The following is a 19877-nucleotide window of genomic DNA, read 5'->3' on the forward strand; positions in this document are numbered from 1 at the left end:
CCGCTAGATCAGATCAAAGGCCCACTTAGTCCAGCATCCTCTTTTCACAGTGGCCAATGAGATTCCTCCAGGAAGCCCACAGGCAATAGCCCTCCCCTTGCTGCCACTTGTAAGAACACAATAAGAGTCCAACTAGATCTGGCCAATGGCCCATCAAGGCCACCATTCTGTTTTCAGAGTGGCCACCCAGATGTCTCCTTGAGAAACCCAGAAGCAGGACCCAGGCACAAGAGCAACTCTCCCCTCCTGTGGCTTCCAGCAACTGGTCTTCAGAAGCATTGCTGCTTCCAACTATGGAAGCAGAACATAGCCTTAGTGGCTGGTAGCCATTGATAGTGTCTCCTCCATGAATTTGTCTGATTCTCTTTTAAAGCCATCCAAATTGGTGGCCATCATGACACAGAAATTACACACACACACCTGGTCTCTATTCTTATAGTTCTTTATTATTAAACAAGGCATGGTCCTGAAAGTCCTACCAGCAGGGGGACTGTCCTCTGAGGTACCTTCCAATAGAGGACTACCGTCTATAAAGTAGATTGCATGACCACCCAGGTCTGAACTCAAGGCAGGCAGCTGTGGTTCCAGGGAGAGTATCTTTGGAAGTTGCCTTTCTCCATGAAGAGGAGAGCCCAGGAAGTCATGGCTGAAAGCATCCATCCTATGGTCATAAAAGAAGTCCAGTGTGACCAAGTGATGGCCAACCTGCCTTATACATGTAAGTTGATATTTCCAGGAAACATCCATGATTATGATATGGAAGACTGATTACACAGGGATAACAGAAGAGCACAGGAAACTGCCTTATACCAAGTCAGGCCATTGGTCCCTCTAGCTCAGTATTGTCTACACTGACTGGCAGCAGCTCTCCAGGGTTTTGGGCAGGAGTCTTCCCTTGTCCTATCTGGAGATGCTGGAAACTGAACCTGGGACTTTCTGCCTGCAAGGCAGATGTTCCACCCTTGAGGTTTAAAACTCAGAAACAGAAAGGTTTCTCCCATATATATATATATATATATATATATATATATTGCTATGTTCAACACAGCTCTAAAAATCTGTAATGCAATTAAATGTTTATATGGTCTCATTATTTACTGGGAATTAATTAAAACAGACAGGCAGATATGCTTATATGCTTACCAGCCATCCAACAGGTTTTAATTAATATTCCTCATTAAAAAGAACTTCCCGTAAAGTAAATACATTACTCAGATAATGATTTAATTAGTATCTGAATGTGATTGGTTAAAAAAGATTATCTTTGCCAGAAATTCATTCTAGGATGCAATATAGTGTGCACTAATAAAGTGCGGAAGTGGTGAAGTGTTCAGAGCCTGAAGTCTCTCTCACTGGCTCAGTATCAAAAATTCTTCTGTATTCAAGATGGCAGCAGAACAAATAGGTCTAGAACACTCAAGTAAGTGAGTCAAGTATCATACTACTGCACAAGCAGGGGAGATACTATCAGGAGTCCAAGTCTCCTATGGGGCAGTGAATCCACAGTCACAACAGGACACCCACGTTTCATCCTTTTTCTTTTCCAAACCTAGGCCGCTGGATCGAAGACCATGGTGTCATCCACAATATGATGTTCAACACAGAGACTCTGAGAAAGTATGGCCACAAAGAAACACAGAACAAGACCGAATGGTGGGACAATGGAGTTCTGCCACTGTGGATCACAGCTCAAAACCAGGTACTGGATCCAGAGCAAGGATTATATTGCTATAATGAATTGTCTGAGGGCATCCTCGAGTTTCTGTGGATCAAGGGTTGCATTTTCATGGGGAAGCTATGTTCTGCCTCCACTGTCAGAGGCATTAATGCTTCTCAATATGAGCTGCTGGAAACCACAGGAGGAGAAAGGCCTCTTGTGCTTAGGTCCTGCTTGAGGGTATCTCACAGGCATCTGACTGTTTGAACAAGAATTTGGACCAGATAGGCTTTTGACCTGATCCAGCACGATCGTCATAAGTTCACGTGATGAACAAGTGGATGCAGACTGAAGGATGATCAAGGTTAAATCAGCAAAGCCGTTTACTCTGATGGATGGTCAGGGGCGATCAAAGGGTAACCGGCACCCAGTGCAGGGTGTTGGGGGCGGGGCAAACAGCCCGGCAGCTCATGCGCATGCGCTGTACATACAGAGCATGTGCGGCTGCACTACATACAGTGCATGTGCATGTGCTGTACGTAGCAGCATTGCACGTGCGCCACCAGGCGGTTTGCCGACAGCGCCGCGGTGGGATCCTCTGCTCGCGGTGGCGGTGGAGGGGTTCTCCGCTTGCGGCTGCAGTGGTGGCGAAGGGATCCTTTGCACATGGCTGCGGTGGCGCGATGGTGGCGGCTCGTGTCGCCACTCCCAGGACAGCTGAGCAAGTCTCCCACAGGGTGCCTTCTTGTCACCCCCCTCAGAGATGGCACACAGGACGGACCTTCCCCCTTCCTCCACCACTGTGGATGGTGTTCACACCTTTCTATACAGATAAACCTAAGGATCTGTAAACAGCACGACTGAATCAGCATCATTGTGGCGTGTCTTGTTTTTTAATGAAAAACTCTTGTGTTCCTTAACCTATAAGAAGAACCTATACATACAGATGGCCTGAAAGAATCTTTATGTGGATGTGGTCAGAGGCAGTAACACTTCTGAATACCAGTTGCTGGAAATCACAGGAGGGGAGAGTGATCGTGTGCTCAGGCATCAGGGTGGCAACTGTGAGAACAGGATCCTGGCCTAGGCAGGCCACTGGCCAGATCCAGCATGTTATGTTCTTATGAACTGAATTTCTCTCCCATCTCTACACTCAGTTTTTTGGCCAATTTCTTGCCTCTGACACAGCTGAGCTCCATATTTCCACCTGAATCCCTCCTCTTCTTCGCTGCTGAGCTTGTAAACACTTGTAAAGAAAGCACACTTAATTCTGGGTAAATCCAGCTTTCCAAAACCATCTCTCATCATTCAGTAGTCCAAAAGATTGTCATTACTTCTTAATCACATTAACAATGACTAGGCAATGCCCATTTTAGGAATCCCAAGAGGTTACAGCCTGCTGATAGATGAAGATCAGCAAAGCGATTCACCTTATGTGGCATCACCTACATCATTTTCAGAGAAATGTTGACTCTGCATGCGATTTGGACAAAACTGGGTTTATTAATCATCAAGATACCAGTCCCTCCCACTCTGCTCCAATTTGGGCATGTTTCTGTGGAGATAAATGTGTTACCCTCTAGCCACGTCTAACGGTTTTTCTTTGACAGAATCCATGCTGCCAGGATTCCATGGGAAACACTGGAAAAGAAATAGCTTGGTGTAGACTCATGTAACGAAGGGCTAAGTTAACCCAAAGAGGGTGATCCGTTAGGGTAAATGTGCCCTCAGCCAGTCCCCACCTTCCTACCTTCTTTCTTAACTTACAACTAGTCATGTAGTGGCCAAATCAGAAGTGCAGGGTTCCTTCACGATCGTCACAGCCACACCAGAGGCAGCCTCTTCCACTGTAAATTGCACTTGCCATTAGAATGCTATTTTGCAGTTTGCCTCAGGGGCCAAAATGTACTGGGCCCTGATCGCTGTGGAGATCTGATTCCTCATTCTGAGAACAAGATGCAGAACTAGATGGGTAACTGGCCTGATCCAGGCAGGTAGTTCTTTTGTTCCTAAACCTACACAGAGAGTCAAGAGCCCAGGTTTGGTTGCCAGAATTTCCTGACCACATACTATTTACCTCTTGATCGACTGGTTGGTTGGTTGATAAGTTCAGAGGGAGACAATGAAATGGCTGAACATCCCTTAGTCCGTTGAAAGCTTGTGTACTGATTGCTTTGGAAAAGACAAAATGTGTCTTGAATTCAAGGCAAAGGAATTTGGTCTCAGCAAACGTCACTCTAGCAACTCAGAGATTAAACATAATACATCTAATTTCTTTCTTCTTCTTTTTTGAAAATGCATTGATATATGAGAGCCTTGAAGTATTTCTCTAAAGATATGTTAAGCTGTTTAGCAGAAGACTAAATAGAATGTCAAGAGAAACAGTGACCTTGTAAATCTCCAGCCAAACAATATAACTCCCTTTCTTTTCTTTTTCTGTATTTCCACTACTTCCACTCTTTCTCTTAGCGAAGGAAAATGTAGCTACAGTTTCTTTGCCCTCGCATGGGGGGGGGTGTGCGGGGAAGAGTGATGCTAATTCGAATGACACATGGAACAGGAATTTTAAAGAGCTTGTGCAGCTAAAGGTTAAATCTAGCTTATGTCAAATTGAAAGCAGCCTTCAAAGTGAAAAGCAGGAGAAACCAAAATTACAAAGCACTTTAGTTTAAGCAAAGGGTACGATCAGGAAAGGGGGTGGGTGGAAACAGCCCCGCAAACCTGCCAGCTGCCTCAATTCACAACTTTGAGGAATAATAAGAATGTCTGTGACGCTCTGCAATAAAAGAAAGCAGCAATATTAACAGAAAATAACATTCCCAGTAAAACTGGTAATAATCACAAATTTTATAGCTGCTAGTAAAGTTGATTATGTTAATAAAATGGGGAGGCAAGAACAGTAAATACCCTCTTGTTTCTACATAATTATATTTTTATTGAGCTTTATTAAATTGTTTTGTTGGAAATATGAACAGGAGGAATTCCCCTGCCAGGTTTTGACTCAATGTGAATTCAGCTACTTGGGTTAAAAAGATCTGGAGCCAGACGTCAAAGCTCTCCAAGGTACAATTCTGGGGATAAAGAGGGGGAGGAAGACAGCATAGTCACTGCCCTCCATCGGGCCTGTTTATGCATATAAGTTGGAGGGAGATGAGCCTCAGACTCCAGGCTTCTCTAGTTCACCCGCAGAACTCTCCCTAGGAGATGGTCCCTCACCAGCCACACCCTTTCCCCCATGTCAAACCCCTCACCAACCCTGATTCACACCCTCTTGATAGTTTTTGGCAGGCTGGAAAACATCATTGAACTCTGGTGATGTTTCTGGCTTGTCTGCATGGAGGACAGAGATATATGAGTAAATAAACGTTTGTTGCTCCACCCACTTTTGCATGTGGCCCCCAAAAGCTTCCCTAGATGGGAATGTGGCCCTCTAGCAGAAAAGGGTGCCCCGTCTTAATATAGATGTATGTACACCCCAGTGCCTGAAATTCATAAGTCATTTTATGCAGTGATAGTTGGGATCAAGGGGTAAACTGTTCTCAGGACTCTGCCAGTTCTGGTAGGGCATGGGTAGCAAGTTTGCAGATACAGCTCCTTGTGCATTGAAATTTAGCACATTAGGCTAGCCATCACTTTGCCATGTTTTAATTTATACAGGGAAAGTATAGACAGTAAACTCTTTGGGGATGGGGATCTGTCTATTCCCACCCCCACCCCACCCCGGTCCTGTAACTCTGTAATGTTCAGTGTAATCCCACAACACCCAGAGGGGCAACCTTGAATGCTATGGCACTTACTTCTGAGTAGAAATGTATAGGGTTCCATTTTGAGATGACAATCCCGTTTGCATTCAGCTGGAATTAGCCTTCATTGTGCACAGTGGGACTTACTTCTGAGTAAACATACTCAGGATTGCACTGTGAAACTACAAAAATGTGGAACTGGTATCCCAAAGTGTGCCAGATATCACAGTGGAGATTCTGATGTTACAAGCTGGACTCTGTCTTTAGTACAATCATACCTCGGGTTACAGATGCTTCAGGTTGCACGTTTTCGGGTTGTGCACCGCACCAAACCCGGAAGTACTGGAATGGGTTACTTCCGGGTTTTGGCGCTCGCGCATGCGCACACACTAAATCGCGTCATGCGCAGAAGCGCCGAATCGTGACCCGCACATGTGCAGATGCGGCGCTGCGGGTTGCAAACGCTGTAGGTTGCGAACATGCCTCCCACACGGATCACGCTCGCGACCCAAGCGTCCACTGTACCTGGACAGTATTATGAACTCAGATTGATCTTTTCATTCCTTGGCAGGATTTGCCTGTTTTTGTGAAGTTGGGTTTTAAATCAGCTTTGACCTTTTCTCAGCCCCAAAATGGCATATTAAATGTCAGTAAGAACATTATGATAAGCATAATAATAATAATCTGGCTGGTGCTACTCTGAAATTAATTGAATTAATAAAATTACTCTGTATAATTTATGGCAGAGGTTACCTCTGATTTGACAGGCATTTCATATGTGGAGGAAATTTCTCCCTTATGCCGTAATCCTATACGTGTTTATTTTTTTTAATATAATTTTTATTATTTTCAGTAATAAAACAAAAACATAAAATATAACAACATTATGATAGCTATTCAAAAGCATTTACTTCGCCAAGCTCATGACTTCCCTCCCTCCCTTCAACTGGTTTCCAATTTCCTAAAAAATTGTATACGCATTTCTGCTGTCAGTTTCTGTCCTTCAATATATATCAAATCCTTCTATTATCCATGTTCAGATACTATTTTTATACTGTGTAGCAGGATTTATGTCAATCCTGCTAGTGTCTTCACATTTTTGCAATGGTCTCTCAAGTACTCAATAAATTTACTCCAATCTCTCTGGAATTTCTCGTCACCTTGGTTCCGGATCCTCACAGTCAGTTTGGCTAGCCCCGCATAGTCCATCATCTTCATCTGCCACTCCTCAATCGTTGGTAATTCTTGTGATTTCCACCTTTGGGCTAACAAAATTATTGCTGAAGTGGTGGGATGCATAAATAGTCTTTGGGCTACTTTTGCAATCTCTTCTACCATCGACCCAAGCAAAAACACTGGGGAATGTACCGGTATATTTTAACATCTTTTTTAGTTCATTACAGACCATTTCCCAAAAAGTTTTCACCTTATCACAAGTCCACCACATATGGTAAAAGTCTCCATCCTTTTCCTTGCATTTCCAACATAATTTATTTTTCATCCTATACATTTTGGCCAGTGATATACCACCTATACATCATTTTCATTACATTTTCTTTCAATGTACCATACATGCTTTAAATTTTAAATTCTGATTCCATAATTTTGACCAAGATTCATACTGGATATTATGCCCAAAGTCTATAGCCCATTTCATCATTACTTCTTTCACCTCTTCGTCTTTAGTATGCCATTCTAACAAAAAGTTGTACATCTTTGACAACAGTTTAACTTTACCCTCCAGCAGTTCAGTTTGAAATTTAGATTTCTTACTTTCAAATCCGCAATTCCTTTTGTCAAGACTAAATATATCATTTACTTGGTAACATTGCAGCCAACCAGTAAACATTTCCCCTATCTGTTCATATGGTTTGAGTTTCCATCCTTTCTGTTTCTATCAACATTTCACCATAGGTGGCCCATTTCTCTTCCATATTTAATTTTTTAACAGTCAGTGCTTCTATTGGAGATAGCCACAAGGTGTTTTCCATTCTAACAGATTTTTATATCTATCCCATACTTCATAAATTGATTTCTTATCATGTGGTTTAGAAATCCTTTATGCACTTTTACTTTATCGTACCACAAATACAAACGCCACCCAAATCTGTTATCATAACCTTTTAAATCCAATAAATCTGTATTCTCCAATGTTATCCACTCTTTCAACCAACACAAGCAGGACGCCTCATAGTAGAACTTCAAATCTGGCAAGGAGTTTCTTTTATATATATATATATAAGATATTTATTAAGATTTTTTAAAGTATTACAATAAGAATGAAAAAAATAACAAAAATACAAAATAAAAATAGTTAAAAACACACAGATTTTCCATTGCTTATTTTCCTTTAGCTTGTTTCCCGGACCTCCTCATACCTCCCTTTTTTGTATTCCACTTCAAATTGTTGGTTCAGCAAATCCTTACCATTAGATTTTTACCTATTTATAACCCTTTTTTCATATTCTCTTAAAGCATTACAGCTGGAAACCACTTAATTTCTATCCAACATCATTCTAACATTCATTAATTTTACAATATTTCTGTAGATAGTCTTTGAATTTCTTCCAATCTTCTTCCACCGACTCTTCTCCCTGGTCTCAGATTCCGCCAGTCATTTCTGCCAATCCCATATAGTCCATCACCTTCGTCTGCCACTCTTCCAAAGTGGGTAGATCTTGTGTCTTCCAATACTTTGCAATGAGTATTCTTGCTGCTGTTGTAGCGTACATAAAAAAAGTTCTGTCCTTCTTCGGCACCAATTGGCCGACAATGCCGAGAAGAAAGGCCTCTGGTTTCTTCAGGAAGGTATATTTAAATACCTTTTTCATTTCATTATAGATCATTTCCCAGAAAGCCTTAATCCTTGGGCACGTCCACCAAAGGTGAAAGAATGTACCTTCAGTTTCTTTACATTTCCAACATTTATTATCGGGCAAATGATAGATTTTTGCAAGCTTGACTGGGGTCATGTACCACCTGTATATCATCTTCATAATATTCTCTCTTAAGGCATTGCATGCTGTAAACTTCATACCTGTGGTCCATAACTGTTCCCAGTCAGCAAACATAATGTTATGTCCAACATCTTGTGCCCATTTAATCATAGCAGATTTCACCGTTTCATCCTGAGTATTCCATTTCAACAGCAAGTTATACATCTTTGACAAAATCTTAGTTTTGGGTTCTAACAGTTCTGTTTCTAATTTTGATTTTTCCACCTGGAAGCCAATTTTCTTGTCCAAATTATATGCCTCCATTATCTGATAATAATGAAGCCAATCTCGCACTTTGTTTTTTAGTTTCTCAAAACTCTGCAGTTTCAGTCTATCTCCCTCTTGTTCCAAAATTTCCCAATATTTCGGCCATTTGGCCTCCATATTGAGCTTTTTCTGGGCTTTTGCTTCAATTGGTGACAGCCACCTTGGGGTTTTATTTTCCAATAAGTCCTTATATCTTATACAAACGTTAAACAATGCTTTCCTGACGATATGGTTTTTAAATACTTTATGCGCTTTGACCTTGTCATACCACAGATATGCATGCCATCCAAATACATTGTTAAAACCTTCTAAGTCCAAAATGTCTGTGTTTTCCAGAAGCAGCCATTCTTTCAACCAGCAAAAGGCTGCTGATTCATAGTAAAGTTTAAAGTCTGGCAGGGCAAATCCACCCCTTTCCTTTGCATCAGTTAATATCTTAAATTTTATTCTGGGCTTCTTGCCCTGCCAGACAACTCTAGAAATATCTCTCTGCCACTTCTTGAAACAGTCCATCTTGTCCACAATTTGCAATGTTTGAAACAAAAACAGCATTCTAGGCAATACATTCATTTTTATCACAGCAATACGACCCAGCAGTGAAAGCTTCAAGTTCGACCAAATTTCTAAGTCTTTTTTCACTTCCGTCCAACATTTTTCATAATTATCTTTAAATAAGTTCCCATTTTTGGCTGTCATATTAATCCCCAGGTATTTCACTTTCTTAACCACAGTCAAGCCTATCTCATTCTGAAACCTCTCTCTTTCAATCGGTGTTAAATTTTTCTCTAAAACCTTAGTTTTTAACTTGTTCAGTTTAAATCCTGCCACTTGACCAAATTCTTGAATTAGTTCTAAAACCCTTTTAGTACTAGATTCTGGCTCCTGTAACGTCAATACTAAGTCATCTGCAAATGCTCTCAGTTTGTACTGTTTGGCTCCGACCTGTATACCTTTAACCCTTCTAATCATATTCAGCAGAACCTCCAGGACCGATATAAAAAGCAATGGGGAGATTGGGCACCCCTGTCGTGTCCCTTTTTCTATCTTAAATTCTTCCGTCACCACATTATTTACAATTAATTTAGCCTTTTGTTCAGAGTATATTGCACCTATACCATTTTCAAAACCTTGGCCTACCCCCATCCCCTGTAGGTTCTTCTTCATAAAACTCCAAGAGATGTTGTCAAAAGCTTTCTCCGCGTCCACAAATATCAGAACTGCTTTAGTGTTTATATTCACTTCTAGTTTTTCCAAGATATCAATTATGTTCCTCAAATTATCAGACAAGTGTCTTCCCGGGAGAAAGCCCGCTTGGTCTTTATGAATCTCTTCCATCAATACTTTTTTCAATCTCTTGGCCAAAATGTCAGCAAAAATTTTGTAATCCACATTAAGTAACGATATAGGGCGGTAGTTCTTAAGCTGAGTCTTTTCAGTCTCTGTTTTCAGTATAAGTGTAATATACGCCTCTTTCCACGACTATGGTGCCCTTTTCCCTTCCAGAATTTCATTGCAGATTTCCTTCAAAGGTTGTAATAGCCACTCTTTCAAAGATCTATAATATCTAGAAGTCAGCCCATCCGGTCCTGGAGATTTGCCCAATTGCATATTTTGAATGGCACCTTCTACTTCCTGTTCAGATATTTTATAGTTCAACATTAATTTGCTTTCTTGGGAGATTTTTTGTAATCCATTATTCTTCAAAAATCGGTCTATGTCCATTTCTTTCTGAAGCCCTTGTGTGTATAATTGTTTAAAATACCTCTGGAAACAGTTTCTAATCTCAATTGGGTTATGTATGTTCTTTCCTTCCACTTCTAAGTTTGTAATAGTATTTAATTTTTGTCTTTTTTTCATTTGCCAAGCCAGCAATTTCCCACATTTGTTAGCTGATTCAAATGTTTTTTGTCTCATTTGTTTAATTTTCCATTCTATTTCCTGATTCATCATTTCCATATATTGTACTTGATATAATTTTATTTCTCTCAAAATCTCCTGCGACTTTGGTTTTGCTCTCAATTTCTTCTCACTTTCTTTTATCTTCTCCAAAATTTTATCTTTCTTCTCATTTTGACTTCTCTTCTTTATTGCATTCTGTTGTATCAAAAAACCCTCTCATAACAGCTTTGCTTGCGTCCCAGATTACTCTTTTTTCTACATTGGTATTCATATTTATTTCAAAATAATCTCTCAAAGTTTTTTGGGCCTTTTTATACACTTCTTCATCTCTAAATAAGGTGTCATTCATCCTCCATCTGAAGGAGCCAGTTGATATTTGCTTCATCTCCATCCTTACAGCGTTATGCTCGGAGCAAGTTTTTGGGCAGATTTCCACTTTCTTTATCTTTGGTGCCATTCCTCTAGTTACCCATATTTGGTCAATTCTAGTCCATGTCATCTTGGCTTCAGAAAAGAAGGTTCCCTCTCTTCCCAAGGGGTTCTTTATTCTCCAAATGTCCACTAAGTCCATATTGTCTGTCATCTCAAAAAATGTTTTTGGTAGTCTACCATCCTTGGTAACTACCTGTCTTTGTGCCTTGTCCATGTTTGTAGATACTACTCCATTCATGTCCCCCATCAAAATCAGATTGTAATCCAAATAGTCCAATAAGGTCTCATGCAACTTTTTAAAGAATTCAGATTTCCCCTCATTCGGTGCATAAATTCCTACAATCAGAAATTTCTCTCCTTGAACTTGAATTTCAATTGCCAGAAATCTTCCTTGTTCATCTTTAAAGATTAATTTCGGTAATAATCTCTCCTTTGCATATATCACAACTCCTCTTTTTTTAACTTTGTCAGATGAGATAAACTCCTGTGTCAATCTCTTATTAATAAGTAGTTTCCTGTGTAACCTTGTTACAGTGGTGCCCCGCAAGACGAATGCCTCGCTAAACGAAAAGCCCGCAAGACGAAAGGGTTTTCCGATTTTTTAGCGGCTTCGCAAGACGAATTTCCCTATGGGCTTGCTTCGCAAGACGAAAGCCCATAGGGAAATCTCCGGGGACAGCGGGGAAGCGCAGCGCGCCTTCTCCTCTGTTCCCGGACCTGTCCTGAAGGCTTGCGGTGGGAGGTCCGGGAACAGAGGAGAAGGCGCGCAGCGCTTCTCCTCTGTTCCCGGGGCTTGTGGTGGGAGGAGGGTTTTTCCTCCCCACCGCCAACATTCAGAACAGCATTCTGAATGTTGGCGGTGGGGAGGAAAGCCCTCCTCCCGCCGCAAGCCTTCAGGACAGGTCCGGGAACAGAGGAGAAGGCGCGCAGCACTTCTCCTCTGTTCCCGGACCTGTCCTGAAGACTTGCGGTGGGAGGAAGGTTTTCCTCCCCACCGCCAACATTCAGAACAGCATTCTGAAGGCTGGCGGTGGGAAGAAAAGCCCTTCTCCCGCTGCCAGCCTTCAGAAGAGTTCCCCCAGGGCTGCCTAGGCTGCGGATAGCAGCCTGCTGCCCCGCGCTAGGGGCGCTCTGCTTCAGAGTGCCCCTCGTGCGGGGCAGACATTTGCAGCTTAGGGAGCCCTGCAGGACTTCCCCGCAGGGCTCTCCAAGCTGCGGATAGCAGCCTGCTGCCCCACACGAGAGTTAAGCAGAGAGTTAAGACCGTTACAATTCCAACTTAAAATTTGCAGAGCCATGATGGGGTTACTTCGCTTTGCCTCCGACTGCACCAAGTGTCTGTTCTTGTTCTGTCGATGGTGTCTCTTTCTCTGGACCGTGCAATCCAAAAGATAAGTTTGCTATGTCTAGTATTCCTTTTTCCAGTGCTTTTGGCTCTTCTCCGGATTCCGCTTCTTTCTGTAGATCTTCTTCGTGATCTTTCAGAAACCTGTCTTTATCATTAACTGATCTTATTTTTATCTTTCTTCCTTTGTATTTAAAGGATAGGCCTTGAGGAAATTCCCACCTAAAGAGAATTCTATTTCTTCTCAACAGGGCAACTAGGTCTCCGTAGTTAAGCCTTAAGTCCAAAAGATGTTTTGGAATGTCCTTAAATATCTCCACACTTGAGTCGTGAATTTCCAAAGGCCTTTGATAGTGCAGGTTCAAAATTTTGTCTCTCTCCTCTTTTGTTCGAAGAGTAATCAAGCAGTCCCTCACCTTGTTCCTCCTTTGTCCTCTTCCAAGTCTAAATGCATTCACTATCTTAAATTCTTCCTTCCCCAAGTCCTGTTGCCAAAAATCTGTAAATTCCTGTGTAAGAAAGTCAGCCAGATTATCTTTCTCACGTTCTGGTACAGCCCTGATTCTTAAATTTCTTTGTTTCTCTTTCAATTCAATCATAGACAATGTCAAACCGTGGTCCTCCAATTGCTTATATACTGGTGGTATCTTCTCTTGAGTAGCAGTTGCAATATCTTTTGCTTCTTCAGCTATCTTTCGGGTCGAAGCAGATTCCTGTAATAATTTTTCAATAGACTCTGTATTGGTATTCACCTTCTGTCCCAAATTATTAATGCTTGTAGTATTCAAGTCAATTTTAACTGATGCTTCAGCTACTTGTTTATTTGTCTCAGCTACCTGCTTAGCTAAATTTTCCAAAGATTCATTAATTTTTCAAAGTGCATGTGCCAAAACGTCTTCGGACGACATAACTTTTGGTTTGACCTGTGGAGGAGCAGCCCCTGATGTTCCAGATGCTCCAGATGTTGAAGCCCTTCGCTGCTGTGCAGTGTCTGTCCAATAGTGTCTGCCAGACCTAGTAGTTTTTTCCTGCGCCAGCTCTAACTTTCCTCTCCCATCTGCCATAACACTCTCATGAGAATTCAAGGTCGATCCCACAGTTGAAAGTTTGTTTTGAAATGGAATTTTCCTCTAACCCAGTTGTTATTGTAACAATGTCAATCCTCCTCTAGGGGGACACAGTAACAGCCAAAGCTTGCAACTTTTAAAAACAAAGATAGTCCTTATAAGTCCCCCAATTCACTTAAAAACAACAGTTTCAGTGCACTTAACTTTAAAACCAGGAGAAGTCCAGAAACACTGTATCTCTTTTGCAGAGCTAGCTGTCAAAAGTCCTCTGCTTACCGATAGGCTTTCCTCTGAGCCCCCTTGTCTAGGGGCAGTCCGTTCCCAGGTTTTAGGCAGCGGATTTTAGCTTCCTTTTCCCCTTTTTTTGCAGGTAAATACAACTCAAACCTTCCCCCCTCCTCTCCTGCAATCCGGAGGGGAGACCGCTTTCCTGATGTTAAGATTTAAGTCTTTTTCCAAACGTCTTTCCAAGTTTCTGCTTTACAGTCTCTTTGCTTTGATCTGTTTACAAGGAAGGCAGACTTCCTGTTTATACCTTCCCGCTTCAGTGTTGAATTAACTTGTTCTTTCTCCTTTTAAATCCAATTTAATCCTACTCACGGGTAGTTGCTTTCAAAGTCCAATTGTCCCAGGAAAAAGTCAGCGCTCTCCGATAACGGCTGTGTGGCTTCACTCCGCGGAAGAAGCAGTTGACTCTCAGCACCGCGCCGCTCACCCCGTCCCGCTCCAGAGCCCTTAAAAGGGTCCCTTCGCAAATTGGGGGGGCGCAAATGGTGCCCGCCAAGTCCCCACGTTCACAGGCTTCCCCCGCCTGTGATTTTTAAAGGGCCCCCGCTTTGCCGCAGCGGTAAGACCCGATCCCGCGGAGCTGATCCCTCCGAGACTCAGAGGGATTCCGCCATTAACGATGGCGCTGACCCGGAAGTTCCTTCTTTTTTTTTTTTTTTTTTTTTTGTCTATTAATAATTTAAATGTTATCCTTGGTTTTTTCCCTTGCCAGATGAATCTTGATTGGAATCTTTTGCCAATCCTTATATTGTTCTGTTCCTTATATTGTTCTGTTCCTTTAATTATCGGAAACATTTGAAAAAGAAATAACATCTTGGGTAGAACATTCATCTTTATAGAGGATATTCTGCCCCACAATGACATATTTAATCTGTTCCATGTTTTTAAATCTCTTTTAATTTTTCTCCATGTTGAAACATAATTGTCATTAAACAAATTAATATTTTGGGGGGTGTCAGGGAACTGCCATCGGAGCTAGAGGCGGAGGCAAGGCTCCAAAGTGATGCTGGAGAAGGGCCCAGCAGGGAGAGAGGCAGCTCATCGGCTGGGGAAGGAAATCAGCATGACACCAGGGAGAAAGGGGGGCAGATGGGGGAATCGGCGAGAGGGCTCCAGGACTCCTCGCCGGAGACCAGCGGGGAGAGCACGGGTCCTCCGCTGCCCACACCCACCCTGCGCAGAAGACTTCCACGCAGGGAGAGTAGGCGGAGACTTGGCGTCAAAGAACTTCTATGCTGGAAGAGGTTCAAGAAACGCCCACTGACGGATTCTGCTAGCGACTGAAGCAGCCACGAAGTGAAGGACTGTCCAGACAGAAAAGGTTTAACCAGGCAACCTAGCCAGGAGTGGCGGCAACTTACGCACGAGCAACCCCTATAACCATTACAGGGGGTTAACCAAATTCCTACATATTTAGCTTTTTTGACTGCCGTAATTCCAAATTCCTGTTGCAACTCATCTATATTTCCTTTATTCATATCTTTTGCCAACATTTTTGTCTTTCCTTTATTCAACTTAAAACCTGCCAACTGCCCAAATTCTTCAATTTTTCCCAGTGCTTCCCTTACACTGGTTTGTGGCTCTTCTAATGTTAGGACCAAATCATCTGCAAAGGCTTTTAGCTTATACTTTTTTACACCGATTCTTATACCTTTCACAGTTGTAGATTCCTGCAGGTTTTTTGTCAAGACCTCCAGGACAGTAATAAATAATAGTGGCGACAACGGACATCCCTGTCTTGTTCCTTTAAACCCTATACGTGTTTAAGCAGAAGTCCCACTGAGCTCTATGAGGCCTACGCAAATGTCCATCACTGTCCTAACAGCAAGAGTCCAATTTAAAAAAACAAAAAGTGGAATTGTTACACCAGAGCACTTTAATTCACTATAATTGTGTGAATCTAAATTTACAGTATTGCAGCTGAATCCCTTCCACAAAACACTGATAGTCTGGAGGTGGCACTTGCGCTAACAAACCGGGGGAGATGTTCAATAAACAGAGTGTCTGGAAGCAGCTTCAGAGTGTGTTGAAGTATGTTTGCATTCAGGTTGCAACAACGAAGAGAGATGCTAGGTGTAACTGGCCCTTTGGCTTGATTTTTCTTGTCCTTCACAGTTAAGAATATTCCCTGAACTCCCCGTTTTTTAATTTAAAAAACCCCTCATTTTTTCTCCACTAGGGGAAGAAAACAGCTTCATTTCACTATCCTGGTGGAGGTGCCAATTACAGTGGCCAGGGAGTCCAAAGGAGTTTGGTTGAGTCCTTTACTCACCCCGACAGCAACGAGACGGAGTGGAGGGAAAACATTGATATCGTCATGAAATGGTTCACCGAGGAAGATTTTGATTTTGTCACACTTTATTATGGGGAACCTGACAAGGTGGGGCACATGGTTGGCCCAGAGACTGAAGACAGGAAAACGATCATCCGACAAATTGACCGGACCATTGGTTACCTCCTTGAAGTGATTGAAAAACATGGCTTGAAGGAGACCCTCAATGTCATCATCACGTCTGATCATGGAATGACCACGGTCAAAAAGAAACCGGAAGTTACTGAAATCATGCTGAGCAACTACATTAAATTCAGAGACCTGGTGAAATTTGACATTGTAGACTATGGTGGCTTTGGCATGATCCTCCCAAAACCGGGTAAAGAAGAGGAAATCTATCAGGCATTGAAAAATGCCCACCCTCATCTCAAAGTGTATAAAAAGGGAGAGTTTCCTGAGCATTTCCATTACGCTCAACATGAACGGGTTTTGCCAATCCTGGTTTATGGAGATTCGGGTTACAGTGTCAATGGGGTAAGTTCATTATGAAATCATGGCTTCTGCATACCAGTTGCTGGGGGTCCTAACAGAGGAGAGGTGCTATTGCACTCAGGTCCTGGCTATGCCTTCCCACTGGGGCATCCAGATGTCCACTCTGAGAACAGGATGCCGAACTAGATAGGCCCCTGGTTTGATCCAACTGGAGTATCCTTATGTGGTTTCCACACCATGCAATAATACTTGGATCTTTTCAAGGTAAAATGCCATATTAACACATGCACATGCTGGGCGGCTCACAACAGAATATTAAAAATACAATAAAACATCAAACATTAAAAACTTCTCTAAACAGGGCTGCCTTCAGATGTTTTCTAAAAGTCAGATAGTTGTTTATTTCCTTGGCATCTGGTGACAGGGCATTCCACAGTGTGGGCGCCACTACCAAGAAGGCCCTCTGCCTGGTTCCCTGTAACCTCACATCTCACAGTGAGGGAACCACCAGAAGGCTCTCAGCACTGGACCTCAGTGTCCAGGCTGAACGATGGGGGTGGAATGCTCCTTCAGGTATACTAGGCTGAGGCCATTTAGGGCTTTAAAGGTCAGCACCAACACTTTGAATTGTGCTCGGAAACGTACTGGGAGCCAATGTAGGTCTTTCAGGAACGGTGTTATATGGTCTCAGCGGCCACTCCCAGTCACCAGTCTAGCTGCCGCATTCTGGATTAGTTGTAGTTTCCGGGTCACCTTCAAAGGTAGCCCCACATAGAGTGCATTGCAGTAGTCCAAGAGGGAGATAACTAGACCATGCACCACTCTAGTGAGACAGTCTGTGGGTAGGTAGGGTCTCAGCCTGCGTACCAGGTGGAGCTGGTAGACAGCTGCCCTGAACATAGAATTGACCTGTACCTCCATGGACAGCTGTGAGTCCAAAATGACTCCCAGGCTGCGCACCTGCTCCTTCAGGGGCACAGTTGCCCCATTCAGGACCAGGGAGTCCCTCACACCTGCCCACCCCGTCCCCCAAAAAGAGTACTTTTGTCTTGTCAGGATTCAACCTCAATCTGTTAGCCACCATCCATCCTGCAATCACCATAATTCAGGGGAAGGGAACCTGTGGTCCTCCAAGTGTTGTGGAACTAATTGTTTTTATATATGAACTTGGTTTGTTGTATGTTTTTGTTCCCGATGTTTTATTGTTCTATCCCTCTAAGATGTTTCATAGGAAATGATTCATAAATGAAAGGGAATGAGGAAATAAATGGCAGCACCCACCATACCTGGCCCATGCAGGCAGCCCAAAGTAATCCTGGACAGAAGCTTTACATGTTGAGGTGCACTGTTAGACATGTCAGGAGGCAGAGATTTCCGTCTCGTCTTGTGCTCATTGCACTCAGCACTTTTAACCTTCTACAGCACTTTGGCTTCCACTAAAACCTACATCCCACTATTCACTGTGGCCGAAACTATTTCAATTTCAGTGGAAGGGAAACATCAGATGCAATGTAAAGAAATAATATATTATTTAACATAAAGACTATGGACTAAAAGAAAAAAACAATACTGAACACTGCTCATATTTGACTGTGTGATTTCCATTCCTGAATATGCAAATCGTAGCCAATTTATGCTCCCATTTCAATTTCTGATGGAATTCTCCCTATGCAAAATACACACTCCACTGGCTGTGATCTTAAATGTTTGTTATTCAGAATAGTGGTTAAAATTCAAAACATCGTAAAGACTAGTACAATTTTTGTGGGGAAATGACAGTAAGCGCACAGCATGGCTTTTTACTCTCACTTTCGCCTTGGGATCTTTTCCTTCTGATTGCGCCCCCATGTGGCAAACTCTCAGGCATGCTGCAACCTGGAGAGACAAGAAATTCCAAAGATCTGCAGAGTGGAATACATGGCAAAGCTCACCACCTGGGCGTGCATCCTATGGAAATGTTTCCATTGCAAAATTGTGTGCTCCACTGAGCTTGTTGTATCCAAAATGAAAATGTGCATAGAACCTAAAAACATATTCAGAAAAAGTACCATATTTTTCGCTCTATAAGACGCACTTCCCCCTCCTAAAAATTAAGGGGAAATGTGTTTGCGTCTTATGGAGCAAATACAGGCGAGAGGCTCTGCTCAGCGCTCCCTTTAAAGAGCTGTGTGGAGTGTGTGGAGGCTGCCCTTCTCCCTCCTCAGGGAAAAGCCCCCAAGAGCCGCACACACACTCCACACACTCTTTAAAGGGAGCGTGGCTCTTGGGGGAGCCTTAGTCGCGCGTAGCCTGTCCTGGGCAGGGGATGAAGGGGAGGGGAGCCCCTTGCCCGGGAGAGGCTGTGCCCCATAAGCCAGGACAGTCAGCGGGATCGCTGTGCTGTGATCCTGCTGGCTGTCCTGGCTTCTGGCTTCTGGCGCGCCTCTTCCGGGCAAGGGGAGCCTTCATCCCCTTGCCCGGGAGAGGCTGTGTGCGGCTATCCCATAAGCCAGGACAACAAGCGGGATCACTGAGCAGTGATCCCTCTTGCTGTCCTGGCTTCTGGGATTCAGAATATATTTTTTTTCTTGTTTTCCTCTTCCAAAAACTAGGTGCGTCTTATGGTCTGGTGCATCTTATAGAGTGAAAAACACGGTACCTAGTATGGCCCTCATTGTATGGAAGGGGTGAGAAGGGGGAATGGATGCACCTCTGTTTTAAAAACTCCCCGCTAGCATGTCAAGGAAGTGACCAGCCTATAGCAGAGGAGGAGATGGGACTGCAGGGTCTCTCCTCCCTCAGCTGTCACCTGGCAGGAGACCCTGCATGAGCCAGCAGCGGACTGAAGAAGGGAAGGGAAGCAGGTCCATTCCCCACTCAGCAGAGAGCTCATCAATGTTTGCTTTCTCCTCTCCTTGCATGCCCCAATCCACCCACATTCTGGTTAGTCCTTACAAGAACTCTGTAACTAAGAATTAGTGCCTGAGTTTGCTTCTTTCCTCCTCTCTCCCCATCCCTTTGCCATTTATGTTGCACCTTTCAGAGTGCAAGTCATTATTTATATTCGTAAGCTGCTTGGAGGCAGAAATGATTCTGAATCCCAGTTGCTGGAATCCATAAGAGGAGAGACTGCTCTTGAGCTCTGGTCCTGCTTGCCCTCAACGGGGCATCTGAGTGGTCACTGCAAGAACAAGATTCTGGGCTAGACGGACCATTGGCCTGATCCAACAGGCTCTAATTGTGCTCTGCAGGCCTTTTTTTTCAGCTGAAGAGCACAGTGAAAATAGTATCAATAAAGATAAAGAACCATTTCCCCAAACAAGCTAGTTTTCGGTCATACAGGTGCCGGCCTGCATTCTCAAGCAGTGCAATCTGCAGTTCCACAAGCTATTTCTAAACATGTAGACTGATCTTCAGACCAAGTTAACACATTTCATGCA

At 43.1% G+C, this 19877-nt stretch overlaps 1 protein-coding gene across 2 annotated transcripts in view; it reads left to right on the forward strand.

Moving 5' to 3' along the window:
* LOC310748939 (ectonucleotide pyrophosphatase/phosphodiesterase family member 7-like) overlaps positions 1-19877 on the forward strand; it is a 65408-nt gene that overhangs the window by 37947 nt on the left and 7584 nt on the right. For both annotated transcript variants that reach the window (XM_083585286.1, XM_083585285.1), the window contains 2 exons: positions 1554-1699; positions 15874-16500. In XM_083585286.1, the coding sequence (XP_083441412.1) occupies positions 1554-1699; positions 15874-16500 (773 nt within the window). The remainder of the gene's footprint in view (positions 1-1553; positions 1700-15873; positions 16501-19877) is intronic.

The sequence above is a fragment of the Podarcis filfolensis genome (assembly GCF_964270895.1).
Source record: "Podarcis filfolensis genome assembly, chromosome: 14".
NCBI lineage: Eukaryota > Metazoa > Chordata > Lepidosauria > Squamata > Lacertidae > Podarcis > Podarcis filfolensis.